The 20,442-nt window shown below is 43.6% G+C and overlaps 1 protein-coding gene across 2 annotated transcripts in view; it reads left to right on the forward strand.

Annotated features, from left to right (window-relative positions):
- Window positions 1-315: 315 nt before the first annotated feature.
- Window positions 316-20,442, forward strand: part of LOC133759828 (cytochrome P450 2J1-like) — a 44,750-nt gene continuing 24,623 nt past the window's right edge. The window contains exons 1-6 of one of the 2 annotated variants that reach the window (XM_062191434.1): window positions 316-398; window positions 10,030-10,192; window positions 14,367-14,516; window positions 14,890-15,050; window positions 16,784-16,960; window positions 18,531-18,672. In XM_062191434.1, the coding sequence (XP_062047418.1) occupies window positions 360-398; window positions 10,030-10,192; window positions 14,367-14,516; window positions 14,890-15,050; window positions 16,784-16,960; window positions 18,531-18,672 (832 nt within the window). In that variant the 5' untranslated portion in view covers window positions 316-359. Of the gene's footprint in view, window positions 399-646; window positions 955-10,029; window positions 10,193-14,366; window positions 14,517-14,889; window positions 15,051-16,783; window positions 16,961-18,530; window positions 18,673-20,442 lie in introns of those variants that run through there. The other variant, XM_062191433.1, reaches the window with a different exon arrangement.

Here is a 20,442-nt window from a genome sequence, read left to right on the forward strand (position 1 = left end):
AACGCAACCACTTTTGGGGTTTTCTATAATGACAGGATGGAAAGATGGGGAGTAAGAGATTTCCTTAACAAATGCTAATTGAGCACCTGTCATGGAGGAAGCTAGTGCTGGAAGTGTTGATGAAATAATGCTTTTTAATCCTCAAAACACTTTCAAATATAGGGTGTTAGAGGCTCTGTTTCAGACCACGCACTTAGTACCTGGCCTGTCTCCTCAACAGCGTGATGGCACTGCGCAGAGCATCTCTTGCACAACTTTGGCAAAAGGAAATAACACATAAAGCGGCGGCAGTGCTGCCTGGCACACAGAAAAGCCCCGGAAATACTCGGTGCTGTCCTTTCCCTTTGCCGCGCACGGTGATGGTCACTGAGATGGTGACCGAAAAACACATGCTTCAGGTAACCCAAGAGCCCAACTGCACCCGAGGAAGCCCTGCGTTCTAGCTCTTAGTCTTTTCCAGGATCAGAGCGCACTTCCCAGGAATCTGGCGCCTGGAAAATCCTCCAGAGCTGCTGGGGGCGGGGCGCTGGGTGGGGCGGGGTTCTGCGAGGGGGCGGGCGCTGGAGCGGCGCTGCGCGGGCGGGGGCCAAACCGGCCTGGCAGGCGACGCGAGTGAAAACGTCGAGGGAGGGGCGTGGCGGGAAGGGGCGTGGCCGGAGAGCTTGGAGCGGGACCCAGAGCGCGGAAAGGGGCACAGGCGGATACCTTCCTTGCTGGGCCAGAAAGTGACAGGACGCCAGAGCCATGGTCGCAGCGCTGGGCTCTCTAGCGGCCGCCCTCTGGGCAGGGCTCCATCCCAAGACTCTGCTGCTGGGGGCCGTCGCCTTTCTGCTCTTTGCCCACTTCCTCAAAACGCGACGTCCCAAGAACTACCCGCCCGGGCCCTGGCGCCTGCCTTTCGTGGGCAACCTCTTTACTTTGGACTTGAAGAAGTCGCACCTGCAGCTTCAGGAGGTAGGAGCGGGCGATGGTGTCCGGCTGGTCATTTCCCAGCCTCTGCTCTGCAAGATGAGGGACATTCCGGGGGCCGGGGGCGGGAGGTCCTGAGGCTCCTTCGCCAGTGTTGGCAACCTGGTAACTCTGCTTCCACAGCTGCGGTTTCTTCACCTGTCCCTTGGCCTGACCCCATCCATGGTTTCTAGGGCTGGGCTGTTAGGAAGTTTGACTGTTTAGCTGTGCTAGAGGCACGTTATGTTCCTCACTCATTTACTTTTGTATTACCTTGTTAAACATTATTGGGACATCTCTTTTATACCATGATTATCTTATCAACCTTTGTATTATTTTCCTTTAAAAAAAAAATGCTGTACTTGCCTTCTCTTCTATGTGCAATGGTGACACCAGTACCTGAACCCTCATCTCACCTGGCTGCCTCCCACCACCGCCCTGAGCCCCTCACCTTCCGCCTGCCCCGGCCACTCTGCAGAGCCCTCACTGGTGTGATGACTTAGAGAGGTCCTTCCTCTGCTTAAATGTTCTCAGTCCCTCACGGGGGACACTTAACCCCTCTCTAGTCATGCCCTCCTCAGGCTGCCTCACCTGATAACCCTGAGTTCTTTACAGTTACCCCAGACATCACCTTCTCAAAAATCCTCAGCTGATGTCCTTGCCACTCAGCGCAGGGAACTGCTGAGAAACAGCGCTGTGACAAGTGGTCATGACGATTAAATAAAATGTCCATCATTAACATGGCTTATAGTTCACAACAAACACTCATTTCCTTTTCCCCACGCATGCCCAGAGTGCTTTGAACATGGCCATGGAGCAGGCACTAGGCACAGCCAAGGAGACATGGCTTGAGACAGGCACCTACCCTATCAGAGTGCCCATTCAAGACCGGGATCCTCACCTTTCTGCTGATGCACACCCCAGGAAGCAGCAGGTGATGGCTCAGGTATCTGGGTCTCTGACACCAGCATGGGAGATGCAAATGAAATTCCAGGCCCCTGGCTTCAGCCTCATCCAGTCCTGACTGTTGCAGGCATTTGAGGTGTGAACCATCTCTCCTCTATCTCTTTACCTTTCAAATAATATGAAATTAAATAATTAAAATTTTAAAAATAATAAACACGTGCCTGTGTACCCAAGAACACATGGGCAAGGTTTTATCATTCTACAGGAGAGACACCAAACTGGCAACACTAAGTGGCACGTTAGTCACAGAATGTTAAAGCTGGGCTCCTAAACCTGTGCCCTTGTTTAAGGAATGTGTTTAATTTCCAAGTATTAGAACATTTTCCTTTTATCCTTTGCTTAATGAGTTCTAGTTTGGTTTCATTATGTTCAGAGAACGCGCTCTGTATGATTTCAATTCTTTTAAAGCGTGAGGTCTATGTAATGAGGCAAGGTGTAGTCTACCGTGATAAATATGCCATGCATACTGAACAATGTGTATTCCACTGTTGGAGAGTGTCGTGTTCTATACACATCAATCAGATCTTATTGGGCAATGGTGGTCAGCTCTTAACTTCCAGCTTCATTTCTGCAGAATCTATCAGTTGCTCATAGAGACATGTTGACACCTCCAGCTGCACTTGTGTTTCTCCATTTCTCCCTTCAGTTTTGGTAGTGTTTCCTTTATGTATTTGGAAATTCTGTTTTTGTGAATAGTATATATCTAAGATTGTCATATCTTCGTGGTGAAATGACCTTTATATCCTCTGTACTTTGGTCATTTTATTTTCCTGAACATCTGGTAGATAGTTGTTTATCAACTCATTTTTAATTAGTATTTCCTGAACATTCTGGTAGATAGTTGTTTATTAACTCATTTTTAATTAGTATCTCTTATGCCGGCGCCGTGGCTCAACAGGCTAATCCTCCGCCTAGCGGCGCCGGCACACCAGGTTCTAGTCCCGGTCGGGGCGCCGGATTCTGTCCCGGTTGCCCCTCAGTATCTCTTGTTCTGATCATCCACCAGCACTGTCATGTATGTGTGGCCCATGGGAAGGGGGAAGGAAGGTAGCTCCACTGAAGGATGTGACGCAGGAGATGCACACATAACCACTGCTTACATCCCACTGGCCACATCTAGAGTCTGGAAAATGTGATTAGGAGGTCACGTCGCCAGTAGCAAGAGAAGGAGAATATCTTCAGCTTTTCAGTAGAGAATAAGTCCTACAGAATGTGTTGGATAGAGCCCAGATTTTTTTTCTTTTTTTTTTTTAATTTTTTTTTTTTTTTGACAGGCAGAGTGGACAGTGAGAGACAGAGACAGAGAGAAAGGTCTTCCTTTTGCCGTTGGTTCACCCTCCAATGGCCGCCGCCGTAGCGCGCTGCGGCCGGCGCACCGCGCTGATCCGATGGCAGGAGCCAGGTGCTTCTCCTGGTCTCCCATGGGGTGCAGGGCCCAAGAGAGCCCAGATTTTATGCCCACTCACTAGCTATGTGATGAATCTCCATGCCTCTTTTTTTCTGAAAACTAGGAATATTTTATAAGATTATGATAAGACTGAAATATATTAATGAATATAAAATGAATGCCAGAATTCCCAGGACATAGTTGAAACTTACTTCTGTATTTTCTTCTCCTCTCCTTTCTTCAAAAACTTATACAGCAAATTCAGGGAAAGCCAGTGGTATGCCAGGCTTCATTTATCTGACCTGGTACTGATGCGCTCTGTGAACCCACTATGGCCTCTGCCCCTCCATTCCTTTGTTGATATCATTACTACAGTCTTCTTTCTTTTTGCAAACATTTTAAAAAATTATTTTCATCTACTTGAACAGCAGAGAGACACAGAGAGAAAGGGAGGAAAGAATGGTGGGGAGAGAAAGAGAGAAGGGGAGAGAGAGAGAGAGAGATTAACTTTCACCCACTATTTCACTCCCCCCAAATGCCTCCAACATCCAGGGGTGGGCTAAGCTTAAGCCCGGAGCCCAGAACTCCATCTGGTCTCCCACGTGGGTGTCAGGGTCCAAGCACGTGACTCGTCTTCTTTTGCCTTCTGGGATGCGTTAGCAGGAAGCTGGATCAGTAGGGGAGGAGCCAGTACTCTAACCAGCACTCTGATGTGGGATGGGGCTTTGCAAGCGGCGGCTAAACCTGCTGCACCACAACACTCAACTGTAGTGCGCTCTTTGTAAAATATACTCACTGAACTATCAGTAGAAATAATTTTATATCTAGTTTTAGTATTATGATTCCTTGTCACAACAATCCTCAAGTTGATAACTAGGAACATGCCTCATTTTATAGATCTAGGAAATAAGACACAGAAAATTTAACTGTTTTGCCAAAAATAACAGAAAATACGAAGCAGAACTTGTGCCTCCAATATCCAGTTTCTTAAGCACTCACTTCTATCACCTCTGCATCCTCACGTATCTTCAGACCTCTGAATGCAAATCAAACAAGTGGCTGGCATTAAGACTCTTCTCAGCCTGGCCCGCATTACCTTGCCAACTTTGCCTGGCATTGTGCTTGTCCACTGGGAGATACATTTTCCAAGAGCCTGTGCCAGCTGCTGGTCTTCCTGGGGCTCCTAACTGTCCTCATTAGGGAGTTTGCTGTACAGGATGGTCATCATAAGGGTTGATTATTGATCTGTATGTTATCTGGTTGTTGATCATGAGTTTTTGTTTTTGTTTTTGTTTTTTTTTTTTTTTTGACAGGTAGAGTTACAGACAGTGAGAGAGAGACAGAGAGAAAGGTCTTCTTTCTGTTGGTGCACTCCCCTAAGGGTCACTATGCCTGGCACTGGCCGATCCGAATCCAGGAACCGGGTGCTTCCTACTGGTCTCCCATGCCTAGGAGCCCAAGCACTTGGACCATCCTCCACTGCCCTCCCGGAGCACAGCAGACAGGAGCAACCGGGACTACTACCTGGCACCCCAACCAGGACTAGACCCTGGGGTGCTGGCACCACAGGTGGAGGATTAGCCAAATGAACCACAGCGATGGCTGACTGTGAGCTTCTTGAAGTGAAGCAGTTGTTGAATCTCCTAGCACCTAGCCTTGACATACCTACCACATGGTCAGTGCTCTTTAACTAATGTGCCCTATACTCTGGCCAGATTGTAGCACTCCTATCCCCAAACAGCCACATTTTCCTGCCTGTGCACCTGCATATGCTGTATCTGCAACCTAAAATTCCCTGGCCTTTTTTATGACGTATCTTCTGCTGGCACCCTGACCATCATTTAAGATCTGACTCAATTAACATTTCCTCCTAGAAGTTTTTCACTGGTATCTGCAGTGGAAATTCACCTCTCTTACCATAGCTCCTTTACTTTTTACCAACAGTATGGCATATGTCATCTTATGCTACACATTACAATTGTTTTACTGCACAGCTGGCCTCTCTAAAGGGACTTTGACACTAGGAAAACAGCATACCCCCACTGCTGTTTGTATTGCCTCTATGTGGATCATAACAATGCCAGAAGATGGCTAGCAACTCTTGAGAACCTATAAAACCTTTTTGAATTGAACTTGAATTTGACTACTGCAGACTGTTCTCAGAAATTAGCATCGCACAACAGCCAACTGTGAGACCATTATTCTTAGACCATACACAGTTATATGTATTCATGTGTACAGGGTTTTACCAGAGAGCAGATCCATGACACACACCAGGTTTTCAAAGATTTTATAACTCAGAAAAAATGAAGACTCTCTAATTGGATGGAAATGCTTTTTAACTATAAAAGTAACAAATGCACATTGGGACAACAATTTATGATACAGATTAACAAGACAGTGAGATAGAGAGATGGAGTGAGAGCAAGAAAGAAAATCTTACTTCTCCTTGTGTGTGACCTGCCATCAACATACTTGCACACATACACTCACACCCTCACATTCACACACAAACCAAGCAATACCTCTACAGGACCTTGGTATATATTTTTCCTGATTTGCATGTAGTGAAAATAAAATTTCATTTGCAGTTTTTTATTAGAGATTCTATGTATGAATAATAAAAACTGAACACCCCAATACAGAAATGTTTGAAGTACAGAAACAAGTGATATTTTAAAATGCAAATACATGGCCTGCGCTGTGGTTTAACAGGCTAATCCTCCGCCTTGCGGCGCTGGCACACCGGGTTCTAGTCCCGGTCGGGGCACCGGATTCTATCCCGGTTGCCCCCCTTCCAGGCCAGCTCTCTGCTATGGCCCAGGAAGGCAGTGGAGGATGGCCCAAGTCCTTGGGCCCTGCACCCGCATGGGAGACCAGGAGAAGCACCTGGCTCCTGGCTTTGGATCATCGAGATGCGCCGGCCGCAGAGGCCATTGGAGGGTGAACCAACGGCAAAAAGGAAGACCTTTCTCTCTGTCTCTCTCTCTCACTATCCACTGTGCCTGTCAAAAATAAATAATAAAAATAAAAATAAAAATGCAAATACAGATTGAGGAGAAGATGTTAGACCTCAGGGGATACAGAAGCATGCACCTTTTCTGTGCGGGTGATGAGTCACCCAGACACAGCTCAGTGTGGGGAAGCCAGGAAACAGACCTCCCTGCTGCTGGTGGTGATGTGAATGGTACAGTCTTTCTTTACCTTCTCTTTCTGTCTTCATTCTATGGGTTCTTAGATTTAAGAATTCAGAATAAATAGAATCACTCTCAACTTTTTAAAAAAATTTATTTATTTACTTGCAGTGCTAACTCTTCTGTCAATCTCTCTCTCTCTCTCTCGCTTTTTTTTTTTTTTTTTTTTTTTTTTTTTTTTTTTACAGGCAGAGTGGATAGTGAGAGAGAGAGAGACAGAGAGAAAGGTCTTCCTTTGCCATTGGTTCACCCTCCAATGGCCGCTGTGGCCAGCGCACCGCGCTGATCCGATGGCAGGAGCCAGGTGCTTCTCCTGGTCTCCCATGGGGTGAAGGGCCCAAGCACTTGGGCCATCCTCCACTGCACTCCCTGGCCACAGTAGAGAGCTGGCCTGGAAGAGGGGCAACCTGGACAGAATCCGGCCCCTGACCGGGACTAGAACCCAGTGTGCCGGCGCCACAAGGCAGAGGATTAGCCTAGTGAGCCGCGGCGCTGGCAATATCTCTTGATCATCGTGATTTAACCTCTTGTTTCATTAAACTCACTTCTAATTTATCTTTATAATAAACATTTATTTTGTCCATCTTATTTTTCCCATCTTATTTTTAATGCTAAATGTTACATTTGGAATATTTTTTAATTTTATTTTTTAAGATTTATTTATTTATTTGGAAGTCAAAGTTACAGAGAGAGAGAAGGAGAGGCAGAGTGAGAAAGAGAGATCTTCTATCCATTGGTTCACTCCCCAGTTGGCCACAATGGCTGGAGCTGTGCCAATCTGAAGCCAGGAGCCAGGAGCTTCTTCCAAGACTCCCACATGGGTGCAGGGGCCCAAGGACTTCTACTGCTTTCTACTGTCCTTTTACTGCTTTCCCAGGCCACAGCAGAGAGCTGGATAGGAACTGGAGCAGCCGTGACTCGAACCTTTGCCCATATGAGATGATTGCACTGCAAGCGGCAGCTTTACCTGCTAAGCCATAGCGCTGGCCCCTAATTTTATTTTATTTATTTGAGGGGGAGAGAAAGAGAGAAAGTGAAGGAGTGCGAGATCTCTCATCTATTGGTTGATTCTTATTGCCCACAACAGCTTAGGTCGAGCCAGGTCAAAGCCAGTAGCTGGAAACTCAATCCAGTCTACCACATGGGTGGCAGAGACCCAGCTACTTAAACCATCACCTGCTAGGTCCTAGAATGTGGATTAGCAGGAAGCTGGAATTGGGAGCAGAGCTGAGACTCAAACCCAGACATGTGATAAGGGATGTGGGTGTCCCTAGCAGTGTCTTAACGATTAGGCCAATTGCCTGCACCTGCATTTGCAGTTTTTATTCCTAATATTAAATTTTCTGCTTCCTGTTGCTTTTGTTTGCCTTTTTATAGCTTCTCTTTCAACCCTTTTGTCTTTCTATTTTCATTTCTGATGTTAACCCTGTCTTAGCTTTATGAACCGTTTTATTCTTATTTCCTTTTCGTTCCCTTATTCTCTGTTTTTCTTCTTGTTTAAAAACGCACACTGAAAAGTGTATTGTGCCTTACAAAGAGCTCTCAGTTCCTCTCTGGATCATTTACTCTTTGTAAACTTATTGGCACAGTGATGAGGTTCATTTAAGCATTGTTAGATATCACCATAATCAATACTGGGAGGTTATTTGACTTAGCCATGTTTATACAATGATGACACCGTAAAGTCTTGATCCAATTCTGTTGAACTAGAAAAATACATAGAGGGCTGGTAGAGACAGAATGCTAAAATTCATTTTAACTGAGATTTTCAGCTGTTCCAAAAACTTCTGTATTGAATATTTGAAATTAGTCCAGAAATCCTTCTTGTAAAGCCCAAAAAGTTCACCAAGGCATTCAACAAGATGAAATCAAAGAATTCGCTTGATTTGTATGGACCCATTACTGCCATTTCTTGGAAGCAATACTTGTACTTTAGAGGCAAACTGGCTTGAGATTAAAACTTGGCTCTGCCCTTTGTAGCAAGACAGGGACATACCATACTAGAAATGAATATTTAATGGGAAACTCTGGGCCAGAAGGACAGAGGAAGTATTCAGTTCAGGCTTGATCTTTAATCTGGGAGCATGGTGATAGGATGAGACTGAATCCATTATGTATGCTTTGATTGAGTAAGGGCGGGACTATAGGACTGGGACTCAGAGTGACATAGTAATCTGTGAGTGCATGGGGGTGGAGATGGGAGAGAGGGACCACAGACACCTGGAAGAATGGAACCCTCCTGTTTCATATTAGTGCCTACAGCTAGACACAGCCTGGGCAGACAAAAGGCAAGTTGGGAAGAACTTTGATGAGTGACCATATACTATCAGTATTCAACCAATATTTGCACTTACTGGCACAGCCGTGCCATGTCCTTGCATGGACATATTCACCCTCTTCCCCAAACTCCCTCGCTCACTTCTACCTCTCATTCCCACTAAACACTGAGGCCCTGGAGCCATCGCAGGCTCACGTCTTTGTCCTCTGGTCTTACCTAATACCTGGCAGATTCCCTCAACTGCCCAATAGCTTTGTCACCTTGACTACAGAACTTCAGTTGTAACCATTTTGCTTTTCTGAAAGACAAGAATGTCCTTACAACTACAGAGGGATTGTGAGATGAATGAGATAAAACACGAAAAGAGATTCACTGAGCACCCCATGAACATGGCTGGCTGTGACCATGAGCGTCTTCCTCCGGCTCCTCAGTGTGCTCTTGGCCTGTGTTGCTACCAGCAAGCATCCACATCTGTTTGTACACAGAGCTCATTCATCCCCTGGAGACTTGCTGGGTGGCTGTGTGCCTGGAACCAGAAAACAAAGTACCTTTCATATCATCACTTTCTTTCTTTCTCACAGAACCCTTCAAGGGAGAAATAATTTTCTCCCTTTTATAGTCAGGGAGCTGAGTCTCAAAATGTGAAGCAACATTCTAAAAGCCCACACCTAGTGAACTACTGAGCCAGAATTTCATATAACTCAGAACTCGAATGCTTTTCTCCATACCTGACCCTGCGCTATAGTGCACTTTATATTCACTAGCCCATGTTGAGGAATGGGACACTGTCTTCTACTCAAACAGAAATTATGGTTTACTAAGAAGCCCACACTTTCTACACCAGGCTGATATGAATCATGTCTCAGCTCCTAGGCAGGTCAGACATGCTGTATTCTCTGCCTTTACTAGACTCAAGGCTACTTAAAGCTAAACATCTTGTTTATTTTCTGACAGTTACCTCTTCGTGCCTTGTCCTAGGAACAGGTGGTGGATGTACACTCTATTCATATTGATTGAATGTAGGAATGAAATGTGTTATAATGGAACTTCCAATCTTAAAGTGAATTGAATCTGAGTTTAGCTGAGAGGAGGAGAAAAGGAGGTAGAATCCTTCCCATCAGACTCAGCCAGGTGCACACGGAGGCACACGTACACTAACTCCCCTTGTTATGAGCCCTTCAGCCACTCTCACACTCCATCTATTTCTGGATACAGCCATGAGCACATTTAACTGTGACTGTGTAACTATTTTTCAGTTTGTGAAGAAATATGGGAACCTCTTTTGCCTGGATTTGAGTGGCAAGTTTATTATCATTGTAAGTGGATTGCCCTTAATCAAAGAAGTCCTTGTCCACATGGACCAAAACTTCATGAACCGCCCCATACCCCCTATCCGAGAACGTTCCTTCAAGAAAAATGGTAAGATTTTGACCAATGTAAGGTGGGTGTTTGATATCCTTATGGTCTGTTAAAAATGCCTCTGTGACTATAATGTTCAGAAATCAGCCTTCTTAGCAAATTTCTGCTGTGAAAAGAAGTTGGATGCCCACATTTCCTGACTGAAAGCAGCTCAGAAGAGGATTTGGAGGGTCAGCCATCAGAGCGAGATGGTAGGAGCCATAGGTTTTGCACAGACTCTCTCAGGACGCTTTGATGATGAAATCACCATATAACTTAGTTGCAGCAGAGGAGCAGGCAATGCCTTTGTCTTTCTTGTTTTCTCATTCCAAACCTCTTTCCTTAGGACAATGGATGTGGATCTGCTTCCTCCTGCTGTGCCTCCTCCTGGTTCTGGTTCCTTATTCACTACCATTATGGCCATGCCAGAAAGGGTCAAGCCTTCCTGTCCATATTAGAACAGATTGGCTTGAATACTAAAAATTAGCATTAAATAAAGACTTAAAAATCAAAGTGAAAATCTCAAATCTATTACTCTATCAAAGCAGCATGTTTAGATGCTTACCACTTCCTCTCTGAAACAGTTCATCAATTAATACCGCATCCATTCACTGTGAAGCACAGTGCCAGGCATGAGTGATGTAACAGTGAGTAGGGCGGCAGGTGCTGTGGCATGATGGATTATGCCACAATTTGGGATGCCCACATTCTATTTTACAGTGTCAGTTAGAGACCCATTCTTTTGCACTTTCAATCCAGTTGCCTGCTAATGCATCTGGGAAAGCAGCAGGCAAAGGCTAAAGTACTCAGGTCTCTGTCAAACCCATGTGGAAACTCAGATGAGGTTCCTGGCTTCTGGCTTTGGCCTGGCCCATCCTCAGCTGTTACAAGTAGCTGAGGGGTAGACCAGCAGGTAGAAGATCTCTCTCTGATCTCTTTTGCCCTCTTCCAAACAAATAAAGATTAATTAATTAATTGTAAAACTGTATAGAGAGGGGCTGGTACTGTGGCATATTGGGTGGAGCTGCCACCTGCAGCGTCATCATCCCATATGGATGTCAGTTTGAGCCCCAGCTGCCCCACTTCTGATCCAGCTCCCTGGTGATGGCCTGGGAAAGCAGTTAAAGATGGCGTAAGTCCTTGGGCCACTGCACATGTGTGGGAGGCTGGGAGGAAACTCCTGGCTCCTGGACTCAGTCTGGCCCAGCTCTGCTGTTAGTCTTTTGAGGAGTGAACAAGATAATAGATATAATCAAGATTCCCCACACAGCTCTGATAATTTGAGTCCTGTTCCTTTTATCTTCGAAGAAGTTGACTTTTCAGCGAAGGGTCCCAGTGCTTGAAGTTTTCTAGGTTTACAGTTGGGGGGGGCTTTTTGTTTTTAAAGATACCTATGTACAATTGAAGTAAAGTTTCCATAAAGGTGTTTTGATATATGTATAAAAAAAAAGATAATGGAAGCTCTCTCTCTCTCTCTCTCTCTTGCTTTCTCCTCATCTTCCTCTTGTGGCTTTGCCTTTCAAATGAATGAAATGGATCTTAAAAAAATTAGAAAAGAAATACCTATACATCAGCAAAGTCAAGCAGTTGGTGTATGTATATATTTGTTTGAAGTTTGGGGACATAAATGGGTGGTGATGACTCTTTTTTTTTATTTGACAGATAGAGTTAGTGAGAGAGAGAGACAGAGAGAAATGTCTTCCTTCTGTTGGCTCACTCCCAAATGGCCGCTACGGCCAGAGCTACCCTGATCTGAAGCTGGGAGCCAGGTGCTTCCTCCTGGTCTCCCATGTGGGTGCAGGGCCCAAGCACTTCGGCCATCCTCCACTGCCTTCCTGGGCCACAGCAGAGAGCTGGACTAGAAGAGGAGTAACCAGGACTAGAACCCGGAGCCCACATGGGATGTTGGCGCCACAGGCAGAGCATTAACCAAGTGAGCCCCGGTGCCGGCCCCAGTGATGACTATTGATAGATGCTAGTTCAAATTTTCAGCTGAGATGACATTTCCCAAGAATGGAGTGCGGAGTGAGAAGAGAAGAGACTTTATACCTAATCTTGAAGAATTCTACCTTTTCAAGATGTTATAGTAGAGATGAACCAGAAAAAGCTATAGAAAGTTTCTGGCAGAGAATTAGGAAGGAAATCTGTAGAGTATGATGTCTCAAGAACTGCTGGAAGGGATATTTCAAGAAAGAAGTGATTTGTGCTTCTGAAAGGCCAAATAACATGGGGTGGAGGCAGAGCAATGACTTTGATGACGAGGAATCCATTTCATTGGGATTGTGGACACCAAAACCATGTATTGAAAGAGCTCACGTGTTCTGAGTTGTTCATATAGTCTGGATAAGAATTCTTGGTTAGTTAAATAACTTGCAAATAATTTATCTCATTCTTTTAGATGCCTTTTCACTCTATTGGCTGTGCAGAAGGTTCTAAGTTAGATATTGTTATATTTGCCTGGTTTTGCTTTATTTGCCTGTACTTTTGGGTTCTTATTTTAGAAGTTATCACTGACACCAATGTCTTGAAATATTTCCTTTACATTTTGTTTTAGCAGTTTCATGGTTTCTGATCTTTCACTGAGGTCTTTTATCCATCTTGAGTTGATTTTTGTAGAGGGTGAGAGGTAAGAAGCAGACAAATGACCTGAATAGACAGTTCTCAAAAGAAAAAACATGAATTGCCAACAAATACATGAAACAATGCTCAATATCACTCTACATTGGGGAAATTAAAATCAAAACCGTATTGAGATACCCAACTTACCCTTTTCAGATACACTGTTATAAAAAAGAGAGTAACAAGTTTTGGCAAGGATGTGGAGAAAGTGCACCTCTTAAACACTGTTGGTGGGAATGTATACTAATTAAATCACTGTGGAAAATAGTATGGAGATTTCTTTAAAAATTAAAAATAGACTTGTGATATGTTCCAGCAGTCCCACTACTGGATATATACCAAAAGACATAAACACAATGTATCAAAGAGGTGCCTGTTCCACCATATTTATAGAAGCACTGTTCACAATAGCCAAAATATGGAATCAACCAAAATATTCATGAACACATGAATGGGTAAAGAAAATATGGTATATAAACACAATGGAATGCCATTCAGCTATAGAAAAGAATGAGATTGTGTCATTTGTAGAAAAATGGACAAAACTGGAGGATATCATGTTGAGTTAAATAATCCAGACCCTGAAAGACAAACACTGAATGTTCTCCCTTACATGTAGGAGCTAATATTTAAAAAACCAAAATCTCAATCTAAACACAGAATGTTGATTACTAGAGGCTGGGAAGGGTGGGAGGGATAAAAAGAGTTTGGATTTAAAAATTAGGGAAAGCTGGGTGTGGTTCATTAATTGTGACAAAGATCCTAATGTGAGACATTAGTAGGGGAAATGGAGTGCGAGGTATATGGAAACTCTGTATACCTCATTCTTTTTGTTTGGTAAATTTAAACTATCCTGTAATAAAATGTTAGAAATCAAGAGCTGAGGGGTGCTATGGAAGTAAAGAAATGGAAAGGCATTTGGCATTGCTTGTGATATGAAACAAATGGTGGTCTGAAGATCACCCCAAGTCTTTTTTCTCCCCTTTGCCTATGCTGTTCTTTCTGATAGAACATTCTCTTCTTACTCCCTTGAGTCACTCCTTTACCTTTTGAGGAATAGCAGTGTGACTACCTCTCCTGTAAACCATTTCTTTGACTTCTTAGGATTATGGACTTTGTCTCCTCCATGATGCACTCCTGATATTTAGTATAATATAAATATGTAACTATACTTATATAACTCATAATTCAACCATGTACTTTGGAATCAGCCACACTTGAATTTGAGCACCTGGTTAGTTGTTTATTAACTGTGTGACCTAGGAAAGTTTACTTTATCCGTTATCATGTTCCTCAGTTTCTGTATCAGTGCAATGGGTAGGATAATTGTACCTACCTGATACAGTTTCCATGAGTACTAAATTACATAGTGCATAAAAAGTACTAAAGTACCTGACATTGCACACAAGTAGGTAATGTTAGCTATAGAGCTCATTACTTTAAGATTATTTCTCTGAATAGTTTTCAAGTGCCTTAATGTCCCTCCTTTCATCAGTCAGATAAACATCCCTATATTACTTGTCAGATATTTACTTCATAAAATCAGAATACCATAATATTGGCTTCTTGTTCCCAGGATTGATCATGTCCAATGGCCAGCTATGGAAGGAGCAGAGAAGATTTGCCCTGATGACACTAAGGAACTTTGGTTTAGGAAAGAAGAGCTTAGAGGAACGCATTCAGGAGGAAGCCCGACACCTCACTGAGGCAATGGAAAAGGAGAATGGTGAGCATTGCCTAGGATGGATGCAGACATTGTAACCCATAAATTCACTGAACAGATACTTATGAAGTATCTAAATGAGGTCCTGTGCCCAGCACTGTGTCAGGCACCAAAGATAGAGCCCTTCCCTCAAGTTCTAGAATTAAGCACACAGAGATGATCATTAAACCCATTACTGAATGTAAACATTGGTCTTCAGTTTGATGTTCTAGGTACTGACTGAGTACTTACTGTGTGTGGCACATGTGTAGTGTGCTGTGACCCAAGTCTTATAGTTCTGTGTCAAGTATGTCTTATGTCATACAAAAAAGACTCCCAGTAGAAAACAGAAATGAGCTAATCTGAAGGGTACGTCTCTTCCTTCCTCCACCTCTAGGACAGCCTTTTGATGCTCACTTCAAGATCAACAATGCAGTTTCCAACATCATTTGCTCTATCACCTTTGGGGAGCGCTTTGAGTACCACGATGGTCAGTTTCAGGAACTGTTGAAGTTATTCGATGAAGTCATGTATTTGGAAGCTTCGATGCAGTGCCAGGTAAGGAAGTTATCTTTCCATATTCTGGTTAAGAGTATTGAGGCTAATGTCAGACACAGATAGGTTCTTCCTTTTTGTTTATTGATGCTAAAATGCAGACTTTAAAATAAAAGATTTATTTACATATTTGAAAGGCAAAGTAACCAAGAGAAGAAAAGTAGAAAGAGAGAGAGGGAGAGAGAAGAGGGAGAGGGGGAGAGAGAGAGAGAGAGATCTTCCATCTGCTGGTTCACTCCCCCAATGGCTTAAATGATCAGGCTTGGGCCAGGCCAAAGCCAGGAACCACGAACTCCATCCTGGTCTCTCACATGGGTGACAGGGGCCCAAGTTACTGCCTTTCCAGGCACATTAACAGGAAGCTGGATCAGAAATACAGTAGCCACTACTTGAACCAGCCCTCTGATATAGAATGCTGGCATTGCAGGCAGCAGCTTAACACATTGTACTTCAATACTGGCTCTTCCAGTATTGAAGTACAAAGTTTTAAAATTAGTTTTTGGTACTGGGTTTTAGCTTGGTGGTACTTGGATCCAATATCAAAGTTCCTGAGTTTAAGTTCCAGCTCTCCTTCCAATACTGTAGGTGGATGCTTAATGACTTCCCTTTAAAACTTGCAAAATTGCCTGCCCATGTTTGGTGAGACAAATGAGCAGGACCATTGTCATGTGGAGAAGGACTCTCTGGGGAAGCCCTCCTAGCATTTCTCTGCTAATGCTTTAGGTAACTTTCTCTAGATGTTATCATAATGATCCAGAAAGTCAACAGACAGGATGCTTGGGGCATGACCTTTGCTCTTGACCTGTTGACTTTTGCTTTGACTGAACCACTTCCACTTCTTCATAGCCATTGCTTTGATTGTGCTTTGTCTTCAGGATCATACTGGTAAAGTTTTGTTTTCATCTCTGTTACAGTTCTTCAAAGAAATGCCTCGGGATCTTGATCCTACTTCTTAAAAGTTTCCATCTGCTCTTTCCTGCAGATAATCTGGGAGCAATAGTGTGAACATTCATTGAGGAAAAAGTTTGGTCAAGTTTAATTTTTCAGTCAAAGCTATGAAAGCAGAACCAGTTGAGATGTTTTGTGCTGTTTGCTCTGGTTTCTGCTCTTAATCATTGGTCCTCATCTGTTATGGCCTGAACAAAATTAATTTTTCTAGTCAAATAGACATGGATAGTCTCCCAGTACAGACTTCATCTTCAACATTGGCTTATCCTTATTTAAAATGAGTTACCTAATTGTAAACTGATGATTTCTTTGGAGCATTGTCCCCCTAAACTTCACAAAACACCAATGATTTTGCCATTCCACCACCCAAGTGTCACTACCAACTAGATTTTTGTTCTTGCTCAAATTTTAGCAGGATCAATGTTGTTCTGAAAGGGGATATGTTCAAACTAATTTCTTAATCTTAGCGCCTCAAGCAAGATTCTGTTATAACTAGTTAGTATGAATTTATTATGTTGCCACAAAAATATTTTGACCTCTGTGCAGTTTTTTCTTGACATACATTCTCCATGAGTGTTTTGAAAACCCGCAATATTTTGAATGGAAGGCTGATGTGCTTTGCTAGAGAGATGAGGAGCTGAATGAGGAGAAAAGAGGAGTCATGGATGGTTCCAAGGCTTGAGCGTAAGCAAATAAAAGATATCGACAGAGAAGATTGCATCTGTGGTATTAAAAAGTACAAAGTGGCACTATGTTGTCTCCATGATTGGTTTGTTTTTCTCAATCAGCTCTACAATGTCTTTCCATGGATTATGAAATTCCTTCCTGGATCTCACCAAACTCTCTTCAGCAACTGGAAAAAATTGGAATTATTTGTCTCTCGTATGCTTGAAAACCACAAGAAAGATTGGAATCCTGCTGAAACAAGAGACTTTATTGATGCTTACCTCAAGGAGATGTCAAAGGTAATGCCTTGGTCAGTTTTTTCGTCCTTTAACTAAAATCCCTGGGAGGAGCAGCTTCGGAGAGAATAAGGTATATTGTGGCTTAGTTTGCAGGTATGCAGTCTGAGATTTGGACGCCCCATTTGTTTGGACTCTAATGGTGGAATGCATGTGGAAGGAGAACTACATGATGACCCAAAGAGCATAGAGAGAAGTCAGACCAAATTCAGATTGAATAGGCAGCTCTCTCTCTTGGGGCTGGCATTGTGGCATAGTAAGCTAAGCCCACAAATGTGGTGCTGGCCTCCTATATAGGCACCAATTCATGCCCTGGCTGCTCCACTTCTGGCCCAGCTCTCTGCTTATGACCTGGGAAAGCAGTGGAAGATGGCCCAAGTGCTTGCGTCTCTGAACCCATGTGGGAGACCCGGAAGAAGCTCCTGGTTCCAGGTTTCAGATTGGCCCAGCTCTGGCCATTGCAGCCATTTGGGGACTGAACCAATGGATGAAAACCCTTTCTCTCTGTCTCTCCCTCTGTCTGTAACTCTACCACTCAAATAAATAAATAAATCTTTTAAAAAAATTAACCAACCCTCTCAAGAGAAGCACCTTCCAAGCACAGGCCCCTGGTAGACTTTAAGACCTCCACTGGACCCACCTCCTAGACATCACAATTAGATCAGGCCTCCACTCTTCATCCACTAAAAATTAACATAAGTCTATGGGGTGTAAATTGCTGCATGAGTTTAGGGAAACAAAATTTTTTTTTAAATTTTTATTTTTTTGACAGGCAGAGTGGAGAGTGAGAGAGAGACAGAGAGAAAGGTCTTCCTTTACCGTTGGTTCACCCTCCAATGGCCGCCAAGGCCGGCATGCTGCGGCAGGTGCACTGCGCTGTTCTGAAGGCAGGAGGCAGGTGCTTCTCCTGGTCTCCCATGCAGGAGCACAGTTGATAAACAGAAGCATCCAGAGGATGATGGGGATAAAATCAGAGAGTGTCATAGTGAATTGTTGATGCACTCAGAGAGGCTTAAACTAGAAAAGATTGATGGGGAGATGTGAGAACTGTATGTAAGAGGACTTCTGTTTGTGCTTTCTGCCGTCTGTACAAACCCTTGTGGAGCATGGGCCGTATGCTTTTTGCATCTCACATGATTTGCAACATCAGCAGAAGGGGTGCATACTATAACTTCTCTATTTTATATAGAAACAGGACTGAAGTACAGAGATTAAGTACCTTGCCTAAGCCATCCAGCTAGTAAGTGGTGTGGTGATATTGAAATCCATGTCTGTCTTATTTGCATCCCAGTGTCTCCACTATACTAAGAGCTTCTCCCAGATTACAGGCCAAAGGAAACCGTGGCCTTGATTTTCATCCCACGAAGTGCTGGCAGGTCTTTGTTAGCTTTGATAGCAAAACAGCACTGACAACGTTGCAGTAAAAAGCCTCTGCCTCCTGAACAGACCAAAGTGCAGTCCTTTGTCCAGGGACCCTTTCCTTCCAAGTACTCGCCACGTGCCAGAATGAAGACTTGTGTGTTGTGGTGATGAGAAATGCTCTTACTAAGCCAATAACCACCGTCCTTTCTAGTACCCGGATAATGCTCCTTCAAGTTTCAATGAAGAAAACCTCATCTGCAGCACCTTGGACCTCTTCTTTGCTGGCACGGAGACAACTTCCACGACACTGCGCTGGGGTCTGCTTTTCATGGCCCTCTATCCAGAAATCCAAGGTGAGCCTGTCAGGGAGAGTGTTTGGACGGGACAGAAGCATGCCTTCTGCCCAAAGGTGGGACAGGAGGTGGTGTGGTAGACTGGAAGGAGAGGTAGAGCAGGTATGAGGCGATGTGAACCGGAGAGCAGGGCCAGTCTGCTGTGTGATGAGTCCAGGGAGTACAGACATGACAGAGAGGCCCCGTCCTCATCAAGCTCAGAGTTTGGGAGGAAAACAGTGAAGTCAGTCAACACTGTGATTAGTTCCAAGAAAGAGTGAGTTTGTCACATGTAAATCTAGTCATACCTTTCCTCTCTGTTAAGTAATCCTTCCTTTCTGGCCTCCAAACCACCCGCCCTCCTTGGTGGTTTCAGCAAATTGCACATCTTGTTCTTTGCACAGTCCTTGTTCCTGCTACTCTGTCATGACCTCTGCTCTTCCCACTACCAAGAATGTACTTCCCCCATTTCTCCACACGAGAAATTCCTCACTCTTCCTGAAGAATCTGCTCAAGCACTACCTCCCTAAGATGCTGCTGCCCTTCTCTAGCTAGGGAACTATTACACTTCCTTCCTCCAGAGAAGGCCTCATGCACATCGCTTACTGTGTCTGTTGCACATTACAGATGCTCTCAACTTCCAATGGAAGTTGCGTCCTGATAACCCATCGTAAGTTGGAAATACGGAAGTGGTAAATGCATGTATCCTGTTAAACTTCACTCCTAGGGGGTATGCTGCAGAGCATGAGCGGATCCCCCACATGATAGTTGGCTGGCTGGAGGCTGTGCTTGCTGCTTCCCACTGCCCAGTCCCACAGGAGGGCATTGAGGCAGCCTAGGAGAAGAGCAAATTTTAGAGTATGGTTTCTGGTTAAAACATCGTAAGTCAGGGATCTATGCATGTACAGAGCTTTCCCACGGTAGTCTAGACCAGGATGGTGACTGTACTTGTCAATTTTCTTTCTCCAGCTTCTAGAAACATTTGAGCTTGTCAGAGATGGAAACTGCTGTAATATAGTTTTTCAAATTGTGGGTAGCAGTTTATTAATGAGGCATAAAATCAAGTTAGTGGAACAAGACCAACTTTCTTTCCACAAGATAAAAAGATCAGAATGCAGTCCACGTGTAGGGATAAATTTGTACATGAACATTTATTTCTTTTATATGTGGGCAAAAATGTGCGTTTTCCATGTGTGTATATTTATATATGTCCTGGGTCATGATGCAAAATGCATTTCTGACTGGATTATTTTAAAAAGTTCAAAAGCTTCCAATATAGAGTATGGATTTGGCTTCTGGAATGTTGTCTCCAAAATAACAATGGAATAAAAAGACAGAAGTTTACACCCATGTTTATAGCAGCTTTATTCATAGTAGCCCAGAGATAGAAACCAACAGAAGAACCTTCCACATTGAGTGGATACTTAAAATGCAGATTATTATTCAGCCTTAAATAATGAAGGAAATTCTGATACAGGCTACAGAATAAATAAATATTAAAGACATTATGATAAATGAGCCATTCACAAACACTGTATAATTCTACTATATGACTTATCTAAAGTAGTCAAATTTATAGAAACAGAAGGAAGAACAATGGCTAAGAACAGAGGAAGAACAGAGGATGGGGAGAAATGGAGAGTTGTTTAAGAGATAGAGTTTCAGTTTTGCAGGATGAAAAAGTTCTGGAGATTGCTTGCATAACAACATGAATATGGTTAATATTACTGAAAAATAGCTAACATGGTAAATTTTAATTAATATGTATAATGCTCCAGTTAAATTTTTTTC

Source organism: Lepus europaeus, chromosome 5, assembly GCF_033115175.1.
Source record: "Lepus europaeus isolate LE1 chromosome 5, mLepTim1.pri, whole genome shotgun sequence".
Classification (NCBI taxonomy): domain Eukaryota; kingdom Metazoa; phylum Chordata; class Mammalia; order Lagomorpha; family Leporidae; genus Lepus; species Lepus europaeus.